The 20,470-nt window shown below is 61.7% G+C and overlaps 1 protein-coding gene across 1 annotated transcript in view; it reads left to right on the forward strand.

Annotated features, from left to right (window-relative positions):
• Positions 1-20,470, forward strand: part of CELSR1 (cadherin EGF LAG seven-pass G-type receptor 1) — a 137,913-nt gene that overhangs the window by 113,819 nt on the left and 3,624 nt on the right. The window contains exons 20-34 of the mRNA XM_044915313.1: positions 569-752; positions 2,464-2,607; positions 5,092-5,296; positions 6,129-6,296; positions 8,567-8,693; positions 10,384-10,584; positions 15,097-15,271; positions 15,931-16,043; positions 16,428-16,507; positions 17,149-17,275; positions 17,947-18,072; positions 18,527-18,621; positions 18,909-19,012; positions 19,269-19,418; positions 20,027-20,260. Coding sequence (XP_044771248.1) covers positions 569-752; positions 2,464-2,607; positions 5,092-5,296; positions 6,129-6,296; positions 8,567-8,693; positions 10,384-10,584; positions 15,097-15,271; positions 15,931-16,043; positions 16,428-16,507; positions 17,149-17,275; positions 17,947-18,072; positions 18,527-18,621; positions 18,909-19,012; positions 19,269-19,418; positions 20,027-20,260 — 2,233 coding nt within the window. The remainder of the gene's footprint in view (positions 1-568; positions 753-2,463; positions 2,608-5,091; positions 5,297-6,128; positions 6,297-8,566; positions 8,694-10,383; positions 10,585-15,096; positions 15,272-15,930; positions 16,044-16,427; positions 16,508-17,148; positions 17,276-17,946; positions 18,073-18,526; positions 18,622-18,908; positions 19,013-19,268; positions 19,419-20,026; positions 20,261-20,470) is intronic.

Here is a 20,470-nt window from a genome sequence, read left to right on the forward strand (position 1 = left end):
AGACCCCCAGGGAACCTCTCCATCCACACAGACCCCCAGGGAACCTCTCCATCCACACTGAGGCAGAGTCCCCTCGACTGCATTTCCATCCAGGCCTGATTTTGGGCCGATGGAGTTTGTTGCCATTTTGGATTCTTTGCAAGCAGACATTCCCGTCCTGGTTTCCATGTTGGAGCCCCTGCCAATAGCCTGGTTCACATATACTCTGAGACGTGTGGGTTGGGGGGTCAGGCATGTCACCACGGGGTAGCCCGCAGTGTGTCCTTGGGCTGAGTCCCTACCTGGTCAGCGGGGGGCGGCAGTGGGGTTGGGGTTCTGAAGTAACCAAGGGCCCTCCACGTGCCTTCTGCCCTTTGCGTCTCGAGTGTACGTGGGGAACCCCCAGCAGAGCCTCTCCCTGACGCGGGCCTGCCACCAAGGACCTGGCCCCCTATCTGACCCTGCCCAGCCACGTCTCGGGGCACTAGAGGCTCTCCAGAGCCTGGCGCGCCCCCTGCCACGTTGGCTCAGCCTCCTCGGGCCGGCCTCACTCACCCGCTGAGCACCGTCTGTCTGTCTGTCTGAGCAGGACGTCGTCCGCACGGGCAGTGCGCTCCTGGCCCCGGACACACAGGCCGCGTGGGAGCAGATCCAGCGGAGCGAGGGGGGTGCGGTGCAGCTGCTGAGGGGCTTCGAGGCCTACTTCAGCAACGTGGTGCGCAATGTGCGGAGGACCTACCTGAGGCCCTTCGTCATCGTCACGGCCAACATGAGTAAGGGCCGCGGGCCGGCTGGCTGGGGGGGCCGGACCCCCGGGGCCTGTCTGGGGGGTGGCCCCTGCTGGGCCGTCTTTAGGAGAGGGTCACAGGCTATGGCCTCTGGTTCCTTGTCTGCAAATAGGGAGACAGGACCCTCCTTGTCCAGCCTTTCAGAGCTGAACCAAGGAAACCCACACATCACTCCCAGGCCCAGGGAATCGGGGGCAGATCAGAGGAAGAGCTGCTGGCTCTCCCTTGGAGGTCTGCAGGCCTCTCAGGCCGTGGGTGTGAGACTATCCAGGGGAGCAGGCCCGGGGTCTGGCTGCAGGTCCAGCCCTCCAGGCTCACTGGAAGAGGCGCAGACCCCAGGGAAGGACAAGGGACCTGGGCGGCAGGGGGTTGTCTGCCCTCCCTGAGTTGGGCTGAAGAGCAAACAGAGCAGATACCTTGTGAACCAAGTCACCCCTAGTGCCCAGGAGGTGCCACCCTGAGGTCCAGGGGTTTAAAGGATCAGGTTCCTTCAAGGGGAGAAAGCCCCAGATGGTAGAACCAGCCCCTACCCCACCCATCCAGACAGAGCCGGCCAAGTACCTGGGTGGGGGTGGGCCCCTCCTACAGGTGAGGGCCCTCGCTTTCTCCTCTTGCAAATGTTTATTAGGCACCCAGGTGGGGGATGCTCAGGCATCACCGGGCGATTGCTTCATGCATACCCATCACCAGAGGGGCCCGAGCCATAACCTAAAGTGGCGGCCCTCACGTGACCCCTGCGGCCTCCCGTGCAGGCCAGAGATGTTCGGGCAGTCTGCGCCTGGGCCCTTCTGGAGCCCCCGACTGGGCCTGCCCTGTGCCAGGGTGGAGGTGGGCTCAGGGCCCCGTCGTCACTGGGGACAGGAAAGAAGGATGAGTGTGCTGGGCGTTCCTGCTCCTGTCCTGGAGGAGGGCCTGTGGAGCTGGCCTCAGGGCTGGACAGGACTCGGACATGGTGCAGCGTGCACCCCAGGCCCTTCTGGAGCATTCAGGCGGTTCCAAGTGTCCTGCCGGCCTCTGCCCACAGCCTCTCTGGTGTTGTCCCTGAAGCTCTGTGACCGGGAGCATCCGTCCTGCCCCGGGCGCCCTGTCTGTCCTCCTGTGTCCTGTCCCCGGCTCCAGGGCTCTCACCCATCCCCGACCACCCAGCAGCTTGGGGTGGGAGCCCGGCCCTTGCCCGTATAGGCAGCTTGTGGGCACCCTCCTACTGGAGGGGGTGTTGAACCAGTCAGCTCAGTGGGAGGACTTTGGGGGGTGACCCTGGGGCATGCAGGGGTGACTGTTGGCCTCTCCGTCACCAGGCCCCTCAGAGCAGTGGCGGTCAGTGCCAACAGAGGTAGGTGCCCGAAGCCTCCGAGAACCAGCAGGAGTCAGGAGCCCCTTGGGTCAGTCCGAGTGTCTGCTCGGGCTCTGCTCTGCCGGACAGGGAGCGGGTTACTGCTTGTCTGGGCTTCTCTCTCTCATACCCCGGCCGGACCGTCCCCAATGCCGCCGTGATGTCTCACTTCACACTCAGCGCTTACGCCGTGTGACTCTCGGCGGGTGCGGGGAGCGCGGCAAAGTAGAAGTCGGTTCTGTTAGGAAGGGTGTTATTGGTCAGGGCGGTGGCTGTGGTCGGTTTGGACATGGTGGTGCCGATGGAGGAGGCTCTCGGTGGGAGGAGCTGGGGATGGATGACAAGGGGGACCTGTCCCCACAGTTCTGGCCGTCGACATCTTCGACACGTTCAACTTCACGGGAGCCAGGGTGCCGCGATTCGAGGACATTCGCGACGAGTTCCCCAAGGAGTCGGAGTCCTCGGTGTTCTTCTCGGCTGACTTCTTCAAACCACCGGAGCACAAAGGTGAAGCCCCATAGACGGCACGGCTGCCCTTGGGAGCCCCACCGGTCAGGGGGGCGGGGGGCCCTCTGAGGGTCCTGTAAGAAGAAACAACATGGTTCTTAGTAGCAGAGCATGTTGTGTGGGTGCACGTCGCATGTGTGCCCTGAAAACGGGGCCAGCCGCGGGGCGTTAGCTGACGTCAGACCCCACCACTGTGCTGGGGCATTTCTTGCGGGAACTTGGCTAACTCGTGGCATGACGAACGAGAGAGCGCTTAAATCACGTGTGTGCTAGTCTTTCCCACTGGGCGGGGGGGAAGCTGTCTCTGTGTGTGGGTAAAATTTGAGGATCCACCCCCAACCCCGAAAACAAGCCGGTTCTTCAGTCCTGGGTTAGGATTATATTACCAAATGGCTTAAACATTTGAAATTTTCTTTTTTTTTAAGATTTTATTTATTTGAGAAAGAGAGAGAGCGAGAGAGAGAGCATGAGGAGGCGGGAGGGGGAGAAGCAGGCTTCCCGCTGAGCAGGGAGCCCGATGCGGGGCTCGATCCCAGGACCCTGGGATCATGACCTGAGCTGAAGGCAGACGCTTAACGACTGAGCCACCCAGGCACCCCTGTAATTTCTTAAAGTATATTTTTCACAGATCCACTCCTGCTACTGAAAACATCTCAAGATAATGGGGACTTGAAAACGTAAAATTCTATAATGGACAATTTAAAATTTGAAACGTTTTTAATAAGTTAGTTTTGTCAGCCATGTAGCATTATTATTCAGAACCTTTTAAAGAGGATTTTACTCCGATGTGGGATCCACTGGGACCCTGTCTTTCAAACTGTGATTTGGGGCCGATCTGGGTTTCCAGCACATTCAGCCGTGTTCACAGCCACTGTCAGCAATGATGTATGTGCGGTCCCTGCAAACGTTGCCTCTTATCCTGACCTAGAAATATTGTCCGTGCTTCTGCTTCTGAACTGACCCCTGGTCCTCTGTCTCTGAGCCCGAGGCACCAGGAATGGACACACTGGAGTCTCGTTTGCTTTAGAAGATCCCATGAGAGAAGCTTCTGGTGCTTCCCTCGGCCCTGTACATGGTGCTTCATTCAACTTGTCAGTTAGCTAGAAGTATCACCACGGGGTAAACCCCGCCCGTTCTTTTACTGATGCGAAGACTCAGCCCCCAGCCTTCGGTGACCCCCTCCCCCTCCAATTTCCCCAAACACCCCGGAGTAGGTGGCCCTGCTGGAGGTCGTCCAGGAGCGAAGAACCCGTAAATGTCCTTGCTGTGTGGAGATAGTTGCTTCCATCCAGGTCACATCTGAGCCCTTGGGTGGCGTCTGGCCCATGAGCGGAGGCCCGGGCAGGGTTGCCCGGCCTGGGGCAGCACCTGGCCCTCTCACGCAGGAAAGCCCACAGCCTGCACTGCCTCCCCCCGGAGGAGAAGCTGGGGGCGGCTCGCTGACCGGCCTGAGTGTGGCTGAGCAGTGTTGTTGACCAGTCATCGGTCAACCCTGAGCAGGGTCAGGAGGACGTTGAAGGTGCGCGTGCCCGCCTCAGAGGGGAAGACACCGGTTGGTCACACGGCATTTTGCCGGGACCGGTGAGCTGTTCTGAGCTGGGGCCTTTCAGTGTCCAGTGTCCCGTCCCCACCGCACCTCACAGCCCCTCCGCAGGCTCGTCTCCCAGGCCCTGCCCCTCCCAGAACCCCCGGCCCTCAGGGTTCAGCCCTCCCTGGAGCCCGAGCTCAGCAACCCGTGCTCGGCACCAAGTGGTCTGGGTATTTGCAGAGGTGACTTTTGGGCAAGCATTTCTCGAGCATTTTGTCGGTTCTTGAGAACGTGGGCGAGTGTGGCCAGGTTAACAGGGCATCGGAGGAGAGTGTCCCTCTGCTGGTGGGACGGGGAGGGCTGACAGCCCCTCCTGTAACCCTGTGTGGACACAGGGACTGGGGAAGGTTCCAACCCCGGTCAGTGGCAAGATAGTGTGAGCATCTACACCCCAAAATATGTGTACTGATGTATTTACGAGGGCCGTACCCAGCTTCTTGCATCCCTAGGGCGCGTACAACTTCAAATACACCCATGATTCACACGGGTTCGAAACACGGGGCACAAACCCACTCGAGCGGTCCCCTGTCCCTCCTGCGTGCTGCCTGGGGTGTTGGAATCGGCCGGTCAGCCCCTAACAGCTGTTGCTTTTCCCCGAATGGTGCCGAGACGCGCCTAAGCGGCACCATCCTGACCACTCTGGGGCGGAGTTCAGTAACGTTAGGTCCGTCCACAGGGTTGCGCAGGCACCCCCACCATCGTCCCCAGGACTGACAGTCTGTGCCCCATCCCCGCCCCCAGCCTCTGGAAGCCGCTATGCTGCGGTTGCGTGGAGGCTCCGTGTTTAATCTGTCGGGGCCCCACAGAGCATCTGTGATTTCAGGAGGCACTTGTTCCCGTAGGAAGCAGATTGCTGGGAATGCAGGCCCCTTGCTCACACTCTGCTTGCGTTGCAGAGAGCCCCACGGTGAGGCCGGCCGGTCGGAAGGCTGCCCCGCAGACGGCGCGCCTGGAGCCCGGCGCCGAGAGGGAGGCCCTGTTCAGGAGGCAGAAGAGGCACCCCGACGAGCCCGGCCGGTTCGCCGTCACCCTCGTCATCATCTACCGGATGCTGGGGCAGCTCCTGCCCGAGCACTATGACCCCGACCGCCGCAGCCTCCGGTAAGGCCTGTTTCTGGAGCATTCCGAGGGGCTTTCCCAGGTCACAGCCTCCAGCGCCCGAGCATCCATGTGAGGACGTTCCCCGTGAGCCAGGCCCACGGCCGCAGACCACCTCCCTGAGAGCTCCCTTGGAAGGTTCTGGGCGTCCAGGCGGGCCCTTCCCTGGTGTTGCTGCCCGGCAGCCCCCTCCCCAGCACACACCCCGCTCGGCCTCCATAGGCCCTGTCACTGCATGGGGCCCAGTGGTGTCATTCCCGCGCCAAGGGGCCGCCCCCCACACCTGTCCCACATCTGTCCCACATTTGTGTGCCTCGGGCGGCCGGCGGCCCCACTAGCTGCCAGGTCAGCACTGGCCAGAGAAACGAGAGCTGCCCTCGGGCTTCGTGGCCCCATCAGAGGTAGGCGCAGAGGTGGGCGCCCACCGGGGCTTCACTGGTCAACCTGCGAGTTCCTTTCCACACCTGTCCCTGGGCCTGCGGTCTTCAAGTTCCTCCTTCACGGCTGCATGAGATTCAGCCGCAAGCTGTGTTTACTGTACCCTCCAGTGGTTTCCAGGCTTTCCGCGGCTGTGTGTGACCGGCGGCGACACCTTCGCGCACCTGCCTTCCTTCTCTTCCTTTTAAATTTCCCAAGTCTGCCTTTGGCGCCGAGGTGACCGGTGCCGGCAGCCATGGAACCGCCGCCACGGCCGGGGCACTTCTCGGGGGCAGCGGCTGGGCTCCGGGCCTGCTGGAGAGACGTCTGCGCTGCGTGCTCCCGGCGGCGGCGCCCGGGCTTGAGACCCGTGTCTTCTAAGCGCGCCTTTCCCCCTGTTCTCGCTTCTCCGCCCCAGGCTGCCTAACCGGCCGGTCATTAACACACCGGTGGTGAGCGCCGCGGTGTACAGCGAGGGGGCTGCCCTCCCCAGCCCCCTGGAGAGGCCCGTCCTGGTGGAGCACGTCCTGCTGGAGACCGAGGAGCGCACCAAGCCCGTCTGCGTGTTCTGGAACCACTCCATCAAGTAAGGGTGACGCCCGGGGTGAGGGGCCGTCCCCCGGCCCCTGGAGCTCTGTGCTTATGTGGGGGGTCCTTGCTGCAGTCCCCAACACTCTGTTGGCACAGTGTCTCATGGGGCGTCCTTTTGTGGTCTGTTGCTCCCTTCCGGCCCCTCGTGGGGCAGGAGGCTCATCCTGGGGGTGTCCGAGTCCGCTACACATGGTTACATGTGAACACGTGCACATCTGTGTACACACATGCACACGTGGGCAGTACGTGTACAGGTATGTACAGCTAGGGAAGCAGACTCGCACACCTGGGCACACACATGTACGGGGATACACGGCTAGGGAATCAGACTCACGCACCTGGGCACACACATGTACGGGGATACACGGCTAGGGAAGCAGACTCGCACACGTGGGCACACGTGAACGGGGATACACGGCTAGGGAAGCAGACTCGCACACGTGGGCACACGTGAACGGGGATACACGGCTAGGGAAGCAGACTCGCAGATGTGGGCACACACGTGTACGGGGATACACGGCTAGGGAAGCAGACTTGCACACGTGGGCACACACGTGTACAAGAATACACGGCTAGGAAGCAGACTCGCACACCTGGGCACACACGTGTACGGGGATACACGGCTAGGGAAGCAGACTCGCACACGTGGGCACACATGAACGGGGATACACGGCTAGGGAAGCAGACTCGCACACGTGGGCACACACGTGTACAAGAATACACGGCTAGGGAAGCAGACTCGCACACCTGGGCACACACGTGTACGGGGATACACGGCTAGGGAAGCAGACTCGCGCACCTGGGCACACACGTGTACGGGGATACACGGCTAGGGAAGCAGACTCGCGCACGTGGGCACACACGTGAACGGGGATACACGGCTAGGGAAGCAGACTCGCACACGTGGGCACAGACGTGTATGGGTGCTCATAGAGCCCTCGAGAAGGTCAACACAGACATCGGGCTGGGCACTGGCAGGACTCCGTGATGCAGCAGCTGACACGTGCCCGTTACCCCATCAGATGAGGCAGGGCTTGTTCAGCATGCACACGAGGTATCACCCAGATGCTCAGGCCCAGGGGCCCTTCTACCGGCAGCAGCAGGTCCCAGATGTGTGTGTGGGGGGGTTGCTTTAACAAACAGGGGTCCCTGGCCTCAGCCACCCACCCGTGAGATCAACCCAGCAGTTGCTGGGGCGGTTTTCCCCCTCTGAGGCCATGCCTGCTGCCCCTGCTTGAAGCTAGGATGGAATTTTGTGCATCTGGGAGTTTCTTTCTGGGCAACACAGACGTTCCCTCACGTCGTGCTTCAAACGATTGAGTAGGTGTCTGCCAAGTGGGGTTCCAGCTACGGGCTGCGCTGGACGCCCAGGGGGAGCGTGCGGAAGCCCGGCTGCAGGGGCCTCACGCTGGGAAGCAGGCTTGGCCGGCCAGAGATTGTGCAGCTCCTTTATTGTCCAAATTCTAGTTAATGAGCAAGCAGCGTCGTGTCTGCAGTATAATAGATGCTTGGCTTACAAAAGAGAGAAAGAAGGACCCACTTTCACCGCAAGGGAGGTGTGAAGGGCTGTTTGGCTGTGTTAGGCGCGGCTGTCTCTCATGGGCACTTGATTGGAGCCCAGCAATTAGCTGTTGCCTAATTATCCTCCCTGCTGCCTCGGTGCCTGTCATCCCCAGATCTTAGAGCTCTTGGCAGACACGTATGAGCCTTCACATCCCATTTTACAGATGAGTAAACTAAGGATCAGAGAGAAGTTACTTGATTTTCCCAGAGTCTGGGAGGGCAGGGCTCTCTCTGAGCCCGAGACACGCCCGTAAGCAGCTTGTCATTTGGGGCTTCCCATCAGTATAAAGGAAGTCATAATTGGGCCCTGCTTCCAGGCATTTGCCATAAAACATGGTGCAATCTGAAGATGAAAGTGCAGAATGAACGTGAGGTATTATTTCTTGAAACACCTAGACTCAAAAGAAGACTGAAGTACAAAGCAACCACGTTAGCAACCGAGTGCTTCTGACAAAAGGGGGATGCGGTCGGCCTGAGACATCCCCGTTTAAGTTTTACCGTGAGATGACACAGAGACCGTGAACTTCAGAGGGTTGCTCTAGGGCCCTCCCCAGCCACGAAAGGGAAAGGAGACTGTCCACAGGGTCCTGAGGGCTGTTGTCCTCATGGCGGGCAACAGTGGCGCTGGGCTTGGGGATGGCGGTGGGGCCTCAGAGACCCGCTGGTGGAAGGGGTCCTCTCACGGCTGTCTTTTCCCCGTAGCGTCGGGGGAACAGGAGGCTGGTCGGCCAAGGGCTGCGAGCTGCTGTCCCGGAACCGGACCCACGTCTCCTGTCAGTGCAGTCACATGGCCAGCTTTGCCGTGCTCATGGACGTCTCCAGACGCGAGGTGGGCGCGGGCCCCGCGGGCAGCCCTGCCCTCCCAGCAAGTGTGTCCAGGGATGAGTCCCTTTGGGAAGTTAGCCTGGCCCCAAACTTGCCCCCTCCACAGACCGAATCCACGATTAAAACCCGTGTTCAGGAGGGTTGGCCAGAATCTTCCAGGATTTCCAGACCAAAACTCCTTGGAAACAGCATTCTAAGAGGCTGGGTTGTAAATTAAAAACCCTGGTGGCAGACCCCGAGCCTCAGCCCGAAAAGAAAGCCCTGGAGAAGCCTCACTTCAAAGCAGGATTCCCGGTGTTCTGTTAGATGGTGCTGTGTCTACCCCACTTTAAATTTTAAGGGAGAACAGAGCCGGCTGGCCAGGACAAAGGGAGTGTCACCCATTAACACACACACTGGCCCAGAGACACAAAAGAGGGGGCTCGGTTGGGAGCCACCGAGGCCAGCTAATGTTTAACCTCTGGCATTTTCCCGGGCCTGGGAATGTGAGCCAGCCTCTGTGAGCCCGCGGGTGAATAGGGCAGATAGGGCAGTGGGCCCCCAGCAGGCAGGCAGCGAAGTCAGCCTGGGCTCAGACGTGTGCGGATGTTGGTGTCTGGGAGCCAGAACCGAGGCCTGGGGGGGCCTCACCTGGCACATTTTTTTCAGGCCTGGGATGTGTCCCAGGAGGCCAGGCCATGGTCCCTCCCAAAAGCTCTCTGGTATGCAGGTTTCTGTCACATTGTTCGGAGGGTGACAGCCCCGAGTTGCTGCTGATGGCAGCCAGGGTGACAAGAGGAAAGGGTGTGCCCTGGGTCCTTCCCCTGATCGCAAAGCTCCCGTGGGCAGGGGGCACTTTTGAGCCGGTTGCCCAGGTCCTGCCCTACAGGGGGTTAGTTATTAGTGGGGCGGGATTGGGGTTAGTCCCCTAGCCAGGGAGCTGGGCGGTGCCGGGAGCTGACTCACAGGTGGAGGAAGCTGAAGTTCAGGGAGAAGTCAAACTGGAAGAGGGCTCACCGCTCCCTGCCCAGGGGCCTCGTCCAACAGCAGGAGGCAGCCTCTGGGCCGCGGGAGTGCAGCGGGAGGGAGCCCTGAGCCCTCAGCCTCCCCTCCTGGCTCCCAGCCTTTCCCCGGTAGCCCCGCTCACAATCCCATGCGAGTCGCTGAATTCCAAACAACGCTTTCTGGGGGTTCCCCGAGAGCCGGAGCTTAGGTCGCTTCCTAAGTGGCAAGGCTCCACGGGGTCCTGGACAGCTGTCCTGTTTTGCAAAAGCACAGGGGGACGGCAGCAGCCCCATGCGGCTGTGGCCCATCTGCGTCTGTGTGCTGAGAGTGTATGTGCAAGTCCCTCCCGGCTCCGAATTTGGGGCACACAGGCTCAGCATCTCCTGGATGGTAGCATTTATGTGTGAGGTTTTTTTTACATTTTTTTTATTGGGACAAAATAGACAGAACACAGATTCACCGCCCCAGTCACGTGTCAGTGGACAGGCCATTCAGTGTGGTGCAGCCACCATCCCTCTCCAGAACTTTCTTTTTAACCCCCCAATAATTCATTTGGAGTTTGTTCTTGGTTTTTGGCAGCCTGAGAACCATGTCACAGTCATGTTGGTTCTGCCCATAGTAAGCTCAACCTTAACATGCTTTCATTGTGCAAAAGCCCCATCAGAGCAAGTCCTCACGTCCTCCTGCCTTACCCGCCCCCCTGCCCGCAGCACGGAGAGGTCCTGCCCCTGAAGATTGTCACCTACGCCGCCGTGTCCTTGTCGCTGGCCGCCCTGCTTGTGGCCTTCATCCTCCTCGTGCTGGTGCGGACGCTGCGCTCCAACCTGCATGGCATCCACAAGAACCTCATCGGGGCGCTCTTCTTCTCCCAGCTGGTGTTCGTGATCGGGATCACGCAGACAGGAAACCCGGTGAGGTCCCTCTGCCGCCGCCCCGGGGGTGCGCGCGCAGACCGTCAGACCTCTCTCCGAGGTGGAGGCAGCGCGTTGTATTTAAAGTGGAACTTACAGAGGAGCGAGTGGGGGTGACCGCAGTGGAGACGTGAAGTGGGTTGGGCTTGAGGGAGGCGAGGACTAGAGGTGAGCTGCTGCTGGTGGAGCTTCTGCAGGAGGCCAGAGATCTGAGCCCCTGCTGCATCTAGGGAAGGAAGGAGGGAGGGAGGGCGGCTGATGGCCAGGGAAGGGTCCCTGGGGTGTGGGGTAGGGAGCAGCCTTGGAGGGGAGGTGGTTGCACAGCCGATGGGACGATGGGACGGGTACAAGAGAAGCGCACCGGGAAGTGGGAGGTCTGTGGCTTCCGCTGTGCCTGCCTGGTGGCAAAGTGATTTAACATGTTTACGGTGGGGATTTGCAAAACACAAGGGTCCCAGCTGGCTGACCCTGGTGGGGAGGGGGGCAGGGTTGGAGGTGCAGGCTGTGTGCCCGAGGCTTGGGCTCACTGAATCCCTCCCCGTGAGGCGCCCGGGACCGGTGAGAATGAGGAGAATGAGGGACTGCCTGAGGCACACGGTTCCCTCCGTGTGGGTTCCCTTATGCGTCCGTCACAAAATGGGGACCCTGTAGGCCTAGGGGGCCGCGAGGCCAGCTGGCCAGCACATGTGCGTATGTAGGGACTCCGCGAAGTCCGAAGGTTACTCTCACATAATCCCGATCTCTCCCAAGGTGAGCAATGGGCTCCTGGTGGGCCATTCCAATACGGCCACCAAGTGCTGTTGACAGAGCTGTCGTTTCCTTCCATCCTCATGCAGCGAGGACCTGCTGATTGCCACTATGTTCCATCTACCCAAGACCCAGATCCAGGAGGCCCTCCCAGCCCCACCCATGGAGCCTCCATTCCTGACATGGGCACACACGGCAGTTCTTGAGTGTCACGTGCCAAAATGGTGCCATGGTGGCAGGTGGGGGAGCTTGCCTGGTTAGGGAAGGACTGACCATCCAGTGGGAGGGCTCCAGGATAAGTCAGGACAGGTTGGGGAATCTGGTCCCCCGGGGCCCGAGGGGCCACACCAGGCAGGGCCACGTTCCTTTTGCAGGCAGCGCTGTACCACGGAGAGCCATGACCGGTCTGCATGTTAGGAAGATGCCCGGAGGTCAGAAGAGCAGGCAGGGTGCTATCTTCATAGGTCCGCTGGATGGAGGCGAGGCCTAGAACCGAAGTCAGGGCAGCGGGCATGAGGAGAAGGGCAGGAGTCAGGGCTAAGTGGGCATGGAGGGAGGAGGAGGGGTGCCTTAGGTCTCCAGAAGGGGGACGAGTAGGTGAGGATGCCGCGAAGTGAGATGAAGACTGAGACAGGGTGGCTGGTCTGGGTGTGGCTGGCCAAGCTGCGGGAGGCTGAGGGCAGATGTGCAGGGGGAGGCACCTTCACGTTTCCCGTGAAGAGGAAATGTGTCTGTGGGAATGGGTCAGCCCTCGGAGAGGAAGTGGCATAAAAGGACAAAGAGGGAATGTTCTGGCTAGCTGGTCAGGGCCACTGGCATACTTGAGCTCTTCCTCCTCGTTTGTTGCAAGCGGCGGGACCCGCTTGAGACCCTCTAGGGTGGCCAAACCTTCTCTGGAGGAAGGGGGTAGGTAGAGGCAGGGTGCCCTGATGGCCTCAGGGGCTTCTCAGCCATGACTTGGGGAGCACCAGGCCTGGCAGAGGACACCCACAAGGGCAAACCTCCATGCTGCCCTCCGGGGTGCTCCCCACGGCGCTGGGCCGGCGGGGACGGGCGAGGGGCCATCACCATGTGGGGCCCTGCAGCAGTTTCTGTGCATCCAGCCAGGCAGGTGCACCTCTCCCTGCGTGTCCTTATCAGCGTATCAGACAGGTGAGGCTCTCTGTGGGAAGCCACATGACTCATTTCAAAAGCCTTCAAGAGGGCCCTTGAGTGGTCTCAGCAGAGGCAAGCCGCTCCTTGCAGCTACATACCGAGTGTGAAATGCAGAGAGGCTGTCCGCTTCTCTCAGGCACTGACTCATCTGCTGCTTTCCAGCCTGCCGCACACCAGTGAGCACGAAGAGAAGGAATGCCGGCCGCACGTAATTCTAGGGACTTGGCACCTCGCCTGCATTTTATGGGTTTTCTGTAAACTCACAATCCCATCTCTGGGCGAGGTTTTTCATCTCCCAGATTACTGGCAGGTTGAAATGATTTATTATGCTTCGCATTTTGTCTTTGTTCTGTTTCTGGAAAAGGTAGTACATCTAGTGCAAAAGTCTGTACACGTACAGCCCCATTAAATTTTAAAGTGTGTCTCTAACACTTCTTTTTTTTCAAAAGGTGGTTTTGTGGGTTTACTTTTCACATGATTGAAGGCGGCAAGCCAGCCAGCCTCCTCACTGTTCTCCCTCGTCTAAGCCCACCGTGCTTTGCAAGCGGGGGACCCTGGGGTGTACGGTGTGGGGCTCCCCGAGCCCCAGGCTCGCCCTTGACACCCAGGCTGACGGCTCTGCTCATGGCTAAGGGTAGACCTCTCGTCTCCCGACTGTGGAGTCAGAAGCAGAGGACAGGTTGTCCAGTCATATGTAAGATGCTGTCTTGTCTTCTGCTTGAGTGACCGTTTTATCTTGTATTTGACAAATGTCAGTGCGGGAGTTTCCTCCCTCGTCTCTGGGGGTTTGTTTCTGGGGAGAACCTGGCCTGTGCAGGCTGACATGGCAGCAGGTGTCCCTTATGTTTCCAGCCAGCCCACGCTCTGGTCAGCTCCCCGCCAGGTACACCGGCCTGGCACCGAGCAGAACGGCCTCCAGTGTGGGTCAGGGTGGTGGCCCTGTGTCTTCTACTCCCGTGTCTGTTGGGTGGGGTGGGGGGGTTCTCCTGGGTAGGGACACTGAGACCCTGGGAGGTTGTGCTGATGGGACGGCAGCCAGGATTGGACAGAATGTCTCAGGAATGGGGGAGCCTGTGGGGTGTGGCCTGGTGGAGGGGTAGCTGTGGGGTCAGGGCCTAGGTTTGGGGTGTGACTGGGAGGGGCGGGGCCTAAGTGGGGTGGGGCCAGGAGTGGGGTGTGACCAGGAGGGGTGGGGCCTGGATGTGGGGGTGGGGCCAGGAGGGGCAGTGGCTGGATATGGGTGTGGTCAAGAGTGGGGGTGAGGTCTGGAGGGGGCCTGGATGTGAGTGTGGCCGGGAGTGGGGTGTGATCCCCGGAGGGGAGGGGCCTGGGTATGTATGGGTGGGTGGTCAGGAATAGGGGGTGGGGTCAGGGGGCGGGGGCTGGATATGGGTGTGACCAGGAGGGGCGGGGCCTGGGTGGGGTATGGCCAGGAGGGATGGGGCCTGGACGTGGGTGTGGCCAGAGGCGGGGCCTGGGTGTGGGAGTGGTTAGGCGTGGGGTGGGGCCAGGAGGGGCAGGGCCTGAGGCCTCTCTTCCTTCCCTGCTCCTCAGAGCTTGCCCCGCCTTTTAGGACCTTGCAGGGGTGCCTGCTCACATCCCCCAGCTGGGCAGCCTGGAGAACCCTGGCCAGCGCAGCCCCTGCCGGCAGGCCCCACGTGAGGCTGCTCTGGGCCAAGGCACAGCGCTCCTCGAGGTCTGGCCTGGAGCACCTCACACTGGATTCCCACTCATGGCCGCAGAGGCTGGACTCCCTGTGACCACACCATGTCCGCAGCCCCTCCCTGACACTGCCTTCTTCCCGTTCTCAGGGACCCAGGGCTGGCTCACCAAGGCCTGGAGAGGGCGGGATGCTGGCCCTGCGCTGCCCTGTGGAAGTTGGTTTTCTCTCCCGAGCACTTGGCCACATGGTGCAGCCCTGCCCTGCTGAGGACGGGAACAGAGCAAATACTCTCCTCCCTGTTCTGTTTTTGGCGGGAAGTAGGAGGCTCTGTTAACTTGGTGCAGGCAGGAGGAACTTATTTGATGGCAAGGTCATGAAGCGTGAGGCCTCCCCCTCCTCTGGCCACACCTGCTGGACCCTGCAGACACCCACACAGGGGTCCTGGGTGGCGGGTGGAGGCCAGCACCACAGCCTGGGGCCCGCAGCCTGAGCAGGCTGCCTCCTTACTATTTCTTTCAACTTTAAATGCCTGTAGGTAAGAATTTGGAGCCATGTCATGAAAATGCAAGTTTCCAGCTTCTAATGAAAACATTAGAGGCTCTGCCTACCCTTGCCCTGTGTCTGCATTCACTCCAGGCACTGCTCTGGGGTTGGGGGGGGTGGGTCCCCGAGGCCCCCAGGTGCCTCACTCCCCATCCTCTGTTCCACTTTGGGAGCCTGAGACACCGTGGCTCAGTGCCCAGCTATTCCTGGGTGAGTCACATAGAAAGAACCAGCTAACTCGATTTCCTTTCCCAGACCCGCATACCCTCGCGTTTGCAAAGTGGTCTGACTGGTCCCTTCCCTCCCCACCCTGTGCCCATCTGCCCTTGGCCTCCGGTGCAGCGGGTGTGGGTTCCCATGGGCCCGGCGCTGAGCCGAGCTCCCTGCCCTCCCTGTCCTCACAGTTCCTGTGCACGGTGATCGCCATCCTCCTGCACTACGTCTACATGAGTACCTTTGCCTGGACCTTCGTGGAGGGCCTGCACGTCTACCGAATGCTGACCGAAGTGCGCAACATCGATGCCGGGCCCATGAGGTTCTACTACGTCGTGGGCTGGGGCATCCCGGCCATCATCACGGGTGAGGACTGGAGGAGCAGCCCCGGGGGGGTGGCTTGGGCCGGGAGCTGACCACCGCTTGGGGAGTCCACGTGACACTGCCCCCACAGAAGCCCACGTCAGCTTGGCCCGTGCCCCTGGGCCCGGGCGGACGAGCTCTCTGGCCTCCTCTGTCTTTGGTACCCAGCGTGACCGGTCCCCGGCAGAGGAGGCCCTGCCCCGCGCTTGCGTTTGCGCACATGAGCGTGATCGTTCAGTGCCCGCTGGGGGGGGTGCGTCTCCTGTGAGGTGTGGCGTGGGCTCCTTGAGAGCTGGCTGCGGGTCTGCTCGGGGTTCTGTCTGTGGCACCTAACGGACGAAAACTCTGCGTCTGCCCGGCGCGTGGGTGGGTGGGTATGTGTGCACGTTCACGTGTGTGCGTGTGTTCTGTCTGTGGTGTGTGTGTTCTGTCTATGTGTGGTTGTATGTTGTGTGTGTGTGTGCTGTATGTGGGATGTGTGGTCTGTACGTGTGGTCTGTCTGTGATGTGTGTGGTGTGGGTGCGTGGTACGTGAGGTCCGTATGTGGAGCGTGTGTGTGCGCAGGCCTGGGAATGTCACCTGTGGCCATGCGCCGCCCAGGCTGGCCCTCAGGAGGGGCCTCTCCTGGGTTGTGGCCCTCACTTCCCTCCCTGTCGTCCAGGACTCGCGGTGGGCCTGGACCCCCAGGGCTATGGAAACCCTGACTTCTGCTGGCTGTCCCTTCGAGACACCCTGATCTGGAGCTTCGCCGGGCCCATTGGAACAGTTATCATTGTGAGTCCAGGAGTTTTTGCAGAGCCCACGATTCTCGGGGATGTGTGAAGCTGGGTGCGTGGGCTGGGAGGGGTTTTGGGGGCCGGCGGGATCCTTGGCTCCTCAGAGCGGCCTGTTGGGCAGGAAGAGCTGATCTCATGGTGCTGGGGCCTCGCCCTTGGACCTGCGGATCGTTCCACGTCTGCGTCCTCATCCACCATGAGGCAGCTCAGCGTCCAGCCCTCAGGAGGGTCCCTGCGGGCAGGCAGGGTGTGTGAGGCCTTCTCGTTCCAGCCACACCTCGAGACGTGGACGAAGACCCTCGGAAGTGTTTGGTCTTCAGATCTGTTGTGGCGATACTGAGAAGCTGGCCACCTGACTTTGGTTTTTAAAAATGTTTTTCAGGTCAACACAGTCATTTTTGTCCTGTCTGCAAAGGTCTCCTGCCAAAGAAAGCACCATTATTATGAAAGGAAAGGAGTCGTGTAAGTTGGTGCCAACGCTGACGGGCGGGTGGGACCCCCAGTGTGGGTTTGCACGCCCGCCAGAGCCACCTGAAAGTGCCTGTCACCCCGTGGCCAGGCCCTTGACCACCCCCCAGCTCGGCCACTGGGGAGGTGACAGCCACACAGACACATCAGCAGGCCGCAGTGGGGAGAGGCCAGAGCACCGAGGCACATGGAGGAGAGGGAGGGGGCTGGGCACAGGGAGGCCTGGGGCAGGGAGAGGGACGCCGGGACCCCCAGAGATGGTAGGGTGTAGGCTCTGCAGCATTTGGTGGTAGAGTCGCTGAAGGGAGCAAGCTTGGGCTCTGTCCTCCTCGCCAAGGCCTGTTAACAGACGGATATGGAGGAGGAGGGGGTGATGACAGCCGGGGGGAGGGAGGTGCTGAGCTGCCTGGATGCAGCAGAGTGGAGTCAGGCAGGGTGTTGGGGCGCAGGGGGCTGGAACTTTCTGGGTTGGTGGTGACGGTGATGTTGTGGCCACAGGAGTGGAGAGTTATCTAGGCGCTTAAAAAAGTGTTGGGCAGGAAGAGAGGGGGGTCGATAAGTGGCTGGAGGGCGGGGGCGGTTGCAGGGGAGGGAGGGGGCCCAGAGTCACTCCCGCCCCTGCGCCCCTCCGCCAGCTCCTTGCTCCGGACCGCCTTCCTCCTACTGGGGCTCATCAGTGCCACCTGGCTGCTGGGGCTGCTGGCCGTGAACAGCGACTCGCTGGCCTTCCACTACCTCTTCGCGGTCTTCAGCGGCTTGCAGGTGGGCAGCTGTCCCAGCGACCCGGCGGGCCTCCGCTGGGGCCGGCCTTGGTGAGGTCCTGGGTCACTTGTGCTACCTCCTGTCCAAAAGGCCCGGGGGAGATCCTGGACCCAGGGTCCGAGGACAGACGGGGCCTCGGCGTGGCTGTCACAGTGTGGCCGCGGCGTGCTGGGGGTTCCGGTGACGCCTCTCCGCACGCGGTCCTGCCCCCGACAAGGAACCTGGGGTCCCAAGCACAGCTCTGTCCAGGGCCTTCCCAGGGACCCCCAGGACACCGTCCTTTGCTCAGCCGGTGCCGGGGCTCATCCTCCCTCCGCGGGGCAAAGTACATCCCACTCGTGTCCACAGGGACGGTGTTGGCCACTTACAGTTCACCCCGAGGGTCTTCCCAGCCAGTGATGTCACGTTGGGGACGCAGATGGCCCGAGGACTGTGGCCGGGGACGAGCCCTCCTGGCCCCTGGCGTGCTGGCTGCCCTGCCCCCGCTCCCCTGGGCAAGCAGAGGCCCCGGGGAGGGGGTACCCAGGCGGGCCCCGGGCACTCAGCGGCATATGTCGGTGGCGCCGCTCTGTGCCTTCTCGGGCAGGCGGGCGTGCCGTCCAGCGGCCACAGGACCCTGGCTGCTTTCCTGACTGCCGGTCCCTGCCCTGACCGGCCGCCCTTCCCTCCAGGGTCTCTTCGTCCTCCTATTCCACTGCGTGCTCAACAGGGAGGTCCGGAAGCACCTGAAGGGGGCGCTCTCCGGGAAGAAGCTGCACCCGGATGACTCGGCCACCACGAGGGCCACCCTGCTGACGGTAGGCGGTGCCGGGGGACCCCCATGGCCGGGGGCGCCGTGTGGGTTTCTAGACCAAGCATTCGACAGCCGCCCAGTCTCTGGGACCCAGGCATCAGAGAGCCCCCCTTGGAGAGTGGCATCGAGCCTGATACCATTCCTGATATCCTGGGAAGAGAGCAGCGTTTACCAGATGGGGTCTGTCCTCGTCACAGCCCCATTGTTCAGGGTCGCAGAGGACAGGGCGGCGACAGGCTAGGACCCCTGACCAGAAGCCGTGGCTGTGGGCAGGAAGCCGTCCTCGGACCACCGCAGGGGCTGGGGCTGCTCTCCTCTCGGCCGCCACGAGGCCCCTGGGCTCTGTGCTGGGCAGGGGCTCAGTCAGGGTGCTGGCACCGGGGCTTGCTGTGGGGACAGAGGTGTCCTGTGCACCCCAGGGGCCTCTGCTCTGGCGATAACCATGCCCCCTCCCACAGCGCTCCCTCAACTGCAACCACACGTACAGCGAGGAGCCCAACATGTTCCGCACGGCCCTGGGCGAGTCCACTGCCTCGCTGGACAGCACCGTCAGGTCAGGCCGGAGCCAGGCGCCCTCGCTCGTACCCAGGGAAGGGGGAGGCCCGACTCTCAGGGCAAATGCGGGCTGCCAAGCCAGCTGGGGAGGCCCGAGCGGTGTGCCCTGCTGTTCTAGCTGATGTGTGGTTCCCCATGTGCTCTGGGAGTCTTGCGTGGCAGCAAACCTTCCAGAGCCCCGTGGGGCCATCTTGGCACATTCCAACGGTGCCCGGTGATGTTGGGTGGTCATGTCATGTAACCCCCTGAGTGATGGTGCTGAGCTCCCCCTCCTACCCTCTCTAGGGACGAAGGGGGCCAGAAACTCAGCGTGTCCTCTGGGCCAGCACGGGGTGGCCATGGGGAGCCAGATTCGTCCTTTGTCCCCAGGAACACCAAGAAGCACCATGGTATGTGTCCCCTTGAAGGTGATCCCCCATCCACCTGGGCATCTCCCTCCCGGGGGGCCATGGTGGGGAGCTTCCTGTCGGCTCTTGTCCGGCCCTTGGGCCTCTTGGTCACTGGACGTACAGCCTCAGAGAGGAGTCTGCGGCTGCATCCCAGTCAGAAGGCCAAAAGGGAAACAATTGCTCCCCAGTGCCTGGGGCCCAGCCGGCCCCCCTCTGCCCTTGGCCTGAGCCTGCGTCCCTCCTGTCTACCCTGTAGGCCACGATTCAGACTCCGATAGCGAGCTGTCCCTGGATGAGCAAAGCAGCTCCTATGCATCCTCGCACTCGTCAGACAGCGAGGATGATGGGGTGGGAGCTGAGGACAAGTGGGACTCAGCTCGGGGTCCTGTCCACAGCACCCCCAAAGGTGAGCCAGTGTTGGGCTGTGGAGTGTCTGAGGGCCTGCCTCCCCCCTGGGATGGAGAGCAGCGGCGGCAGCATGGAGGGACGGCAGGTGGGAGGGACAGCACGTGGGAGGGACAGCACGTGGGAGGGACAGCACGTGGGAGGTGCTGGCTGGGGGAGGGACAGCACGTGGGAGGGACAGCACGTGGGAGGTGCTGGCTGGGGGAGGGACAGCAGGTGGGAGGGACAGCAGGTGGGAGGTGCTGGCTGGGGGGAGGCCCCGGCCACAGCATCTGCAGAGCAGAAGCAGGGAGGTCTTGGAGGGTTTCTCTGGGGACCCTCACTTCAAGGACCCCACAAAGCTGGCCCCGATTGCTGCTGGGGGAGCCAGTGTTGAGGCTCGAGGGCGTTGAGGTGGAGTGGGGGGATTGTAGCCTGGGCCCCCACTGTCAGGAGCCTTAGCTTCCCCACCTGGAGGGTGCCACCCTGTCAGGCCTGCAGCTCTGGGAGTGGTGGGTCAGGGCCACTAGGAGGCAGGCTCCCCACGGAGGGACACTAGGGAACCTTTTAGGGGTGCAGCTCCAAAAGTAGGGAGTCTCCCTGCTGTTGACTGTTGGTCTTGTGCCTCAGTGAATGCTGCTGCCAACCACATGCCCGCCGGCTGGCCCAACGAGAGCCTGGCTGGCAGCGACAGTGAGGAGCCTGGCGACAAACCGCGCCTGAAGGTGGAGACCAAGGTCAGCGTGGAGCTGCACCTGGATGAGCAGGGCAATCACTGCAGCGAGCGCTCCCCGGAGCAGGAGAGCGGCGGCCCGTTGAGGCCTGCGGACGTGCTCCCCAACCAGCCCCCGGAGCAGAGAAAAGGTGCTTTGGGAATGGCGAGGGCCGCATTGTTCCCGGGAAGCTGGGGACCGGAAAACCTCTCAGCGAGGGAGGGGGACAGAGGCGGGGCCATTTTGGGAGGGGGCGGGATCCGGTGGGGCAGAGGGCAGAGGAGGTGGGGGCGGGGTCCAGGAGGGGTGGGGTGGTGGGGTGGGGTGGAGTGCAGGTGGGGGCAGGACGGGGGTGCAGGCG

This window comes from Neomonachus schauinslandi, chromosome 5 (assembly GCF_002201575.2).
Source record: "Neomonachus schauinslandi chromosome 5, ASM220157v2, whole genome shotgun sequence".
Lineage (NCBI taxonomy): Eukaryota > Metazoa > Chordata > Mammalia > Carnivora > Phocidae > Neomonachus > Neomonachus schauinslandi.